The sequence below is a fragment of the Parasteatoda tepidariorum genome, chromosome 7 (genome assembly GCF_043381705.1).
Source record: "Parasteatoda tepidariorum isolate YZ-2023 chromosome 7, CAS_Ptep_4.0, whole genome shotgun sequence".
NCBI lineage: Eukaryota > Metazoa > Arthropoda > Arachnida > Araneae > Theridiidae > Parasteatoda > Parasteatoda tepidariorum.
The window spans coordinates 10,788,388-10,797,985 of record NC_092210.1 but is presented as its reverse complement, the minus strand read 5'-3'; the positions used below and the strand labels follow the sequence as shown (position 1 = coordinate 10,797,985).

Genomic DNA, 9,598 nt, shown 5'->3' with positions numbered 1-9,598 from the left:
GTTCACATGTGCCCCCCTCTCCCCTATATGTAACATAAAAAGCTTCTATTAATCTTTTTATGTTAGTTTCTTTGCTATAAAACCACTCCTACTTTATTCCTAATTATTATTCTATTCCTAATTAATTAGCCACATCCTGTTCTTAAATCTATTTTTGGCTCAACTATGCATTTAATTAAGAGCAGGACATATTTCCCCTTGCTCTGTGTGGGAAACGCTCGATCTCTTTCATAAACCAATAGTAATCCTTGGGACTTCCCTTTTCCCCTCAAATATATAAAAATAGAGGGAAATTCTTTTGCTACTTTCCCTAAGATAAAAACTGAAGCACACAGTTTTTGAGGGCGAATTTGAGCTCTGCCTTTGCTAGAAAATGTCTTAAATACTATGTGAAGTTAATAAAGTATTTTTTGCCTTCCAACTGCTATCTGCGTGGCCTAACAACATTCACCATGACTGCTACCCTTTCAAGCCTTGCAGGATCAATTTTGCAGTTGGTTTGGCACTTTTTTTTTCACTGGTTCCGTTTTAAAAATGCTTTTTTCAAATAAGTAGAAAAAAAATATATAAATACAAAAGGAAAGTAGAAAACAATCGAATGAAGTTTTGGGAGATGCCGGCGTTGCTCGTGAAACAGATATTATCCTGACTAAAAGAATATGATGCCAAAAAATTAAAAGAGGAGAATTTCGGGACTTTCCTCCTTAATAATCCAGACGTTGCTTCTATCGTCGTACCGGAATCGCCTTTAAAGAATTGATGTCTTCGCTGTTTTGGTTTCGTTTTCGCCTACCGTGTGTTACCATCAACAATTAGCTTCTTGCGGATTTACAGCAAGTGCTTGCTGTGTTGCCCTACTTGCTTGCTGCTTGTCGGTCTCATTGAGGGTTGATAAAGGTTCAGCATATGTTCGAATTGATTTCGTTTTTTGGCGATTTTCTCGAGTGTTCTTCTGTGTTTCCTTGAACGGAAGATGACTAAAAATGTGATCTAAAGTGGTGACTATGATTCCGCTCGCGTGTGCGCGTGATTCATCAAATATTAGAAGTGATTTATTGGTAATTAAATACAGATGTGATTGGTATTTACTCTCAAAATTTTCTATACCAGTTTAAGTTTTTAAACGTGAATACTTTTGAAACGTGAATACTTGATATTTATTGTTCCAAATATTTATCTATTGATATTTATATTTTGATAATAGTTCCATTTATTGATGCTATTATTCAATGGTATATAATATCATTTGTTTAAATTAAATAATGATATTAAAATTTAGTGCTATCACATATTTTTTTCCCCGCTTATGATTCAGTATGATTATAGTTTTAATCATTATTTAAGGAATCACTTTTTCTATTGCATTATATATCACAGTGTATATTATATTGATTGTAGAAGTAAAATTTAAATTTTTATTTTATTATGGTGTTTAAAAAAGCAAAATGTGTGCTATTCATAAATTTAAATTTTTTTCCTACTAAATGTTATATTTAGTTAATGAAATTTATTTTGGTTGTTTGAATGCCCTTACGGAGAGGCAAAAACTACAAATTTAACATGGATGAAAATGCTAAAAGCAATGCAGAAAATTCTGTAAATGAAGTAAATGATAATTTACAAAAATTAAGTATAGATCAAAATGTACATGATAAACCAGACATACTAATCTTTGAACCTGACATTGGTGTTCAATTCACAGCCTGGCTCAAACATTTCGAAAAACTAACTATCGATGCTAAATTAAATGACGATTGGAAATTTAAAAATTTTCAAAAATTCATTAAAGGTTCAGCTTTGAAATTGTATATTAATAACTGCCTTAATTGTAAGACATATCAAGAAATAGTTGAAATTTTTCAAGAACATTATTTTTCACCTCCCTTTGGCTTCAACGATTTTCAAAATTTAAAATTTTCTGGGCAAGCTAAAGACCTAAATTCATATTTTTCTGAAAAGGTAGAGTTAGGTCGAAAAATAAATTTAAGTAATGATCATATAATTGAGGGTCTATCTATAGGTTTGCCTCCCCAAATTAAAACACTTTTGGTTTTAAAAGAACCCAAAACCCCAATTGAATGGCTCACAATTGTTTCAAAAATAATACATGATGTACCCACGGCCTTACCCCAAACTAAAACTAAAAAATTACCAGAATCCAAATTTAATGGGTATAGGCCACAATATCAAGGCTGGATACCAAGGCGGCCATTCTTTAACAACTTGGGTTATCCAAATTATAATCCTCGACAAAATCAAAATTTTTCCCGGCCAAGTCAAAGTTATAACCAACAATCCCAATTTAGACCTAAAATTCAAAATGAAAAGTTTCATAAAAATAAACAACAAACTAGTTATTTCGCCTAGGCTTCCCAGGAGTTGCCTCCTATGCCATGAAAATACTGTGATAAGCTTGGTATAACCAATGCTTATCATTGGGGCCAAAACTGTATAAACAAACCTAATTCTTTTATGACTGAAGAATCAAACTCAGCATAAACAAGAAAGTGACCAACCACGAAATTGACAATTAATAGTATCCGGATACATACTAAATACTTATGACAACTATAAAAGTGACAAATACCCAATTTTGACAAATAAAACTATCCTGTTAAATATTGATACAGGTAGTACTTTAAATATCATCCCAACTAAACTTTTTGAAAAACTTATTTCCATTAAGAAAGGAAAAACTTTATTAATGTAAAACAAACAAAAGGTATTTTGCAACTTGACCAAACCTGTACTTTAAATTTAAAAATTGGAAATATAGCTAGGTCAGTGGAATTTTGCATTTTAAATACTGATCTACCTTATGCCATATTGGGTTTAAAGGAATGTAATGGGTTTAAATTTGTGATAGATTGTGTTGAACGAGTTGTAATGCAAAATCAGAGAAAACTGATCACTTTTTCGGATTATAAAAGCAACTTGTCTTTACACATTTCTCCTGAAATCCAGGTTAATGATTGCAACAAAAATACCAATAAAGAAAATAAAGCTAAGAATAAAAATAAGGAAAGTAGAAATAAAAGAAAAAATGTTAAATCAAATAAAAATAAACAAAAGGAAGAATTTGTTATGGAAAATAAAATTTTGGACATGAGAATAAACAAAAATAAAAAGGTAAACAAACAGAATTCTAAGAAAAATAAAGCAAAAAGTAGACTTAAACATAAAGATTTAAATAGCAAAACTGAAAATAATCTTGAATTTTCAAATGTTCTTGAGAATAAATGTGATAATGGCGGCCAACATTGTCAAAATCATGTTGACAGAATTATGCAAATTCAAGATGATGAAAAAAATTTCCAACTTCAGGAAACTTTAGAAGATTTTTCAGATATTTTTGCTAAAGATAAATATGATGTAGGTACAATAAGAATTGAACCTCAAAGGGTAAGATTAACATCTGACTTACCAATATCCTTACGAGCATACAAAATTTCCCCAAAACAACAAGAGGAAATCGATAAACAAATTGAGGAATTGTTAAAGCATAATATAATTAAAGAAAGCTCTTCTCCCTATTCTGCTCCAGTAACTTTAGTTTATAAAAAAGATGAAAATAAAAAAAGTAGATTGTGTATAGACTTCAGAAAATTAAATCAAATTACTAAATCGGATGCAGAACCGTTGCCTCTTATAGAAACACTTATAGATAAATTAGGGAACAGTGTTTATTTTAGTAGGCTTGATATGGTAAGTGGTTATTGGCAAATTCCAATCAACCCCGAAGACACTGAAAAACTTGCTTTTGACACCAACAGTGGGTTATACGAATGGTTAAGATTGCCATTTGGGTGGAAGAACGCCCCTAGTATTTTTCAAAGAACAATAGGTAGAATACTCACTAAACATAAAGTTTCATTTGCAGCTAATTATTTTGATGATATCATAATTTATTCTAATAGTTTTGAAGAACATTTAAATCATCTAAAGGAAATTTTTGAAATATGTAGATTTGAAAACTTAAAATTAAAAGCTTCTAAATGTTCTTTTTTGCAAACTAAAATTCAATTTTTGGGATATGAAATATACAATGGTGTAGTAACTCCTGATAACAACAACATTGAAGCAATTAAAAACTTGAAACCTCCAACTAATGTTAAATCTCTTCAACGATTTTTAGGTTCAATAAATGTGTATAATAAATTTATAAACAATTATGCTAAAGTTAGAGCACCTATAAATAATCTCTTAAAGAAAAATACACCCTGGTGTTGGACTCCCAAATGTCAAGAAGCATTCGAAATTTTAAAAAATGCTTTAGTTTGTAAACCTATTTTGAAAATATTTTATCCTAAATTACCATGTCATATTTTTGTTGTTGCAAGTCAAAGTGGTGTTGGAGCAATTTTGAAACAGCCAGATGTTACAGGTGTCTTACATCCAATAGCATTCCATTCTCGTTCTCCTAGAGACTATGAGAAAAATTATGCTATCACAGAACTGGAATGTCTTGCTATTGTTGATGCATTAAACAAATTTTATCACTATTTATTTGGAAATAAATTTACCATACATACAGATCATGCGGCTTTAGTTTGGTTAAAAAATGTTAAAAATCTGAAAGGTAGATTGTTCCGCTGGTCTTTACTATTGAGTATGTATGATTATGATATAAAATACACAAAAGGCACCTTAAACTTTGAAGCTGACATGTTATCCCGAGATATTCCTGACAATATTGAACACAATAGTAATGTTGATTTAAATAATGTAAGCCATTTTTCACATCTTTTGCAATTAGACGAAATTCGCGAAGCCCAACAAAATGATAATTTAACTGGAAATTTTATTAAAATAGATAATGTTTTGTGTATACGTAAAAAGGGTTTTACCAAAATTGTTGTTCCATTTTCTTTAAGGCATAAATTACTTGAAATTACTCATAAAAAATTTGGCCATCCCGGAATTCAAAAAACTATTAATTTACTTACTCCTGTTTACTATTGGGAAAATATTACTTTGGACATTACAAATTTTAACAAACATTGTCATACTTGTCAAATTAATAAAAAACCTAGACAGAAAAGATTTGGGTTACTTCAGGAAATGCCCCCAGTTGACAAACCTTTTGAAATAATTGCAATCGATAGTGTAGGTGGTTTTAATTATTACAATTCTACCAAAAAATATTTAACTTTAGTAATTGATCATCACACTCGATATATGTGGTCTTTTGCATCTAAATCAATAACTACGGAAACCTATGTAAATTTTTTGCACCAAATTTTTCAAATTCAAACCCCTAAAAGTATTTTGAGTGATAGAAATGCCGCGTTTACTTCTTCCCACTTTAAAAAATTTCTTAAACATAGCAAAATCAAACAATTGTTAACTACAGCCCATAGACCTGAAACTAATGGAAAAGTTGAACGTTTAGGACAAACCATTGTAACACGTTTAAAATGCAAAATTAATGATTCTTCTAAAAAAGTTCCTTGGCCTAAATTATTAAAAGAAGTAACCGAAGAATACAATTTAACTCCACATTCAGTAACTAAATTCCCACCAGCTTTTTTAATGTTTGGCAAAGTCTCATTTAATCATCCTTTATCCGAAGAAATTTTTCCACTAATATAAGAAGCAAGAAAAATTGCAGTTGAAAGAACTAAACATTATCATGAAAAAAATAAAATTTATTATGATGCAAGATTTACCCATATTGAATTTTCCCCTGATGATACTGTCATATATGAAGATTTTAAATACCCCAATACTAGGAAACTTACCCCAACTTTTTCCGGTCCATATATAATTCTTGAAAAAATTTCTGATGTTAATTATAAAATAAATAAGAAGAATAGTCATAATAAAGAAAATACAGAAATAGTTCATATATCAAAATTGAGAAGGTACCATCCACCTCACAAACTGAAATTATGTCACGAATAAAAGACATGTAATTATTTAAATGGAATTGACTATATTTTATATTAAATTCAATGATTTTTCTTTGTTAAAAAAACATTATAAATACCAAATATGACATTAATACACATGGTTCAATGGAACATGTGGTCCCCTTTTTCTGGAAGATCCGACTTTTCAAATTTTCTTCAAGTTCAACTTTACCCAAATCTAGTAGGATATGGGGCGATCGTAGTTTTGTCTCTGGAGAAAACCAAAAAATTAAATATTTATGCACCTTGTTGAATCTAGGATCTTCCAGCACATTATTGTTGAGAATAGGGACTGTTTTCCTCCTTTTGGGGAATACAGCCCCTAATCCAACGAAACAATTTCCTCTAATAAAAATACTGAAGTCAGATTAAAGACCATTGTGTCAAAAAATTTTTAAATTTTATATTGGAATTTTTTTTGATAAAAAGTGTCAATTTGTATTTTTATATCTCATATCACTTGCATTTTCATTATTTTTTTTATCTTTCATGTTGTTGAATATGAATATTTACATGTTTTAGAACATTTTTATAGATTTTTCTTGTTTTATGGAAAAGATTATTTTAATTGTGTTAGTATGAGGAATAACTTTATTTACTGTGATCATCAAGAAGGACTGAAAAAACTTAATCACNAAATTATTTAATGAAATAAAAAAAGTATTTTCGAAAATTTTGATATTTTTTACTTTCCGGGTCCCCTGTATGAGGAATAACTTTATTTACTGTGATTATCAAGAAGGACTGAAAAAACTTAATCACAAAAAATTCTTGAAAATGGTGATCTAACATTTCATTTTGTTACTTCAAATTTTTTTTTCCTCTAACATTTTATGAAAAATTTTTTTTACATAGTGTACAAATGTGTTTTTTTTTTTAAATTCATGTTACTTTATATCTTGTTGATATTACAAATATTATTATTATTATTATTATTTTAATTGTGTCATCATAAGGAAAGTTTTGCAAAGGGATAATTTTAAAACTTTTTTTTTGATGTTAGTTAAAATTTTTCGGCGAGGGGGGATGTAACATAAAAAGCTTCTATTAATCTTTTTATGTTAGTTTATTTGCTATAAAACGACTCCTACTTTAATCCTAATTAATTATTCTATTTGAAATACTTTCTCACACTTTTAAAAGCCACATCCTGTTCTTAAATCTATTTTTGGCTCAACTATGCATTTAATTAAGAGCAGGACATATTTCCCCTTGCTCTGTGTGGGAAACGCTCGATCTCTTTCATAAACCAATAGTAATCCTTGGGACTTCCCTTTACCTCTCAAATATAATAAAATAGAGGGAAATTCCTTTGCTACTTTCCCTAAGATAAAAACTGAAGCACACAGTTTTTGAGGGCGAATTTGAGCTCTGCCTTTGCTAGAAAATGTCTTAAATACTATGTGAAGCTAATAAAGTATTTTTTGCCTTCCAACTGCTGTCTGCGTGGCCTAACAACACTCACCATGACTGCTACCCTTTCATATATATATTAATAATTCAATACTTAATTTAAACAAAAAAATCAATCAATGTCCTTTTTCCCTATTCAATTCCTATGAAACTTTAAAATATTTAGTATCAGAAGTTATTCAGAGAGTATTATTTTAGTACAACTAATGTNGATAAATCCACATTTTTGTGTTGATTTTTTTATATAATTTTTAATTTTTCGCAAATTATGTTTAAATTTTCACAAAATAGGTACCTCACAGAAAAACCTAGACAGACCCCTGATATATATATATATATATATATATACAGAGTGTATCATAATTCCCTGCGGGGTTTGGAATGCTCATAACAATAAAATATTATCAACACGTTCATGAATTTTGTTTCATCAGATAATGGAACACCAAATTTTTTTATCATAAATGTGCTATTAGGTGATGTGGCGGGCTTCAATTTTAAAGTCAAATTCTTGCCACGCTCGCTGCAACATGCTACGATAAATGGTCGTGAATGCGGCTGTGTTCCTTCGTTGATGTGCTGCAACTGTGGTTAATTCCGCAATAGTAGGAAGTTATGCGTTCCTCATTTCTCAATGAGAGAGAACACCCTACTCATTATCAGACAGATGTTTATGATTTTCTATATAACGAACTTCCTAGTAGATGGATAGGGCGGGTCAGGCGACGACATCTCGAATATTTCCATGGACACCGGCTCTCCAGACCCAGTAATTTTTTTTAGGGACTATTTCAAAGAGTAAGTGTTTGTGACCTATGCTTAGTGATAAGGAAATATGGCAAAGGATCACAACCGCATTCGCTATTATATATCTTGACATGTTACAAATTGTACGGCATGGCTTCAGGCCGCCGTATCGCCAGAGGTTCACAAATTGAAAATTTGAAAAAAAAATCATAATGTTTCGTTATTATGTATAACAAAATTTGTCGATGTGTTAGTAACCTTTTTCTGTTATAAGTTTTCAAAACATCGGAGAGAATATAAAAAGTATAAATCATTCAAATATAGTGTAACTCTATAATGAATTCCACTTCAACACTTTTATTTTAAGAATAAATCCCAACTAATATTATCAAATATGCATTAAACGCTTCGAAATTGTTTCGCGTTGTTCATTGGTTATTTTTCAAGATGGAGTAAATGAAGAGTGCTAGTAATTACTATCGATAAAAGAATCTATCAGAAATGTTACAAAATATCTTCAAAATCCTGAAAAGGTATTTGTGGTTCATTCTTCGTCTGCCCGGGTTAGTATGTGAAAGTTAGATATCTATGCCAAAAAGTAAATTTTAAATCATCAAGCCTTGCTGGGCAATTAACTTTTATAGCACTGTGTCCATCCTTAATCTACATAATTTTAAAATTTATTGAAGCTAAAATAAATCTATAAACTTAACTCGACTTAATTTTCTATACCAGAAATATTTCATTCAATAGAAAACAGAAAATATAAAATGTAATTGAAAATATGAAACATAAAGCAAGCATAATAGTTTATTATACATATTTCAAATCATATGCGTTTTTATATATATAAATTTAAATAGTCACATACCAGAAAGAAAGCATAGGACAATACCAATCAGAAACCCTGTTTGAATTTTGATAGATGACATTTTTACAATGTGGAATTATTTTACAATCTATGATAAAATGCGATACAATGGAGGAGCTACTTCTATATATATTAATTTAACGATTTTCCTTATTATCAAGACTATATATAACTCCCTTACATGAAATGTAAATCCCTCGACATGAACTCGTCTTATTAGAATACCTTATCTTTTTAGACATAACTTTTCATCTCAATACTCAAGTTGAATGTGAAAGATATTTAATCAGCGATTCTTCTGAATACGTGTCAAATGAATAAAAAAATTTTGATCCGGAAGAAAGTGTAGGTCGACATCTAATAGGAGTGAAAGTTTATTCTGAAGTGTTTTTGGTAACATAAATCCTAAAAAATACCTAACATTTAAAAATTAATTAGTTTCTAGTTTCTGTCTTAAACGTATGTAAATGCTTTTAGATCAAAAATTGATTTCAGGTATTTTTTAAATATAAAATAATCCAACTATTTCACGCTGAAATGATATCATTTTTGAAATAAAAAAAACGATATTTTCATCATCAGCCTGATAAAATCAAGATTTTTTTTTATGAAATATCCATCTGATCAAATAGGGCAAGAATTTTTTTCAGTTCTG

At 29.6% G+C, this 9,598-nt stretch overlaps 1 protein-coding gene across 1 annotated transcript in view; it reads right to left on the bottom strand.

Moving 5' to 3' along the window:
* LOC122270485 (uncharacterized) overlaps window positions 1–9,188 on the bottom strand; it is a gene marked incomplete in the record, with an annotated part of 34,920 nt that extends 25,732 nt beyond the window's left edge. The window contains 1 exon segment of the mRNA XM_071183064.1: window positions 8,944–9,188. Within this exon segment, the coding sequence (XP_071039165.1) occupies window positions 8,944–9,004 (61 nt within the window).
* Between the last annotated feature and the right edge of the window lie 410 nt (window positions 9,189–9,598).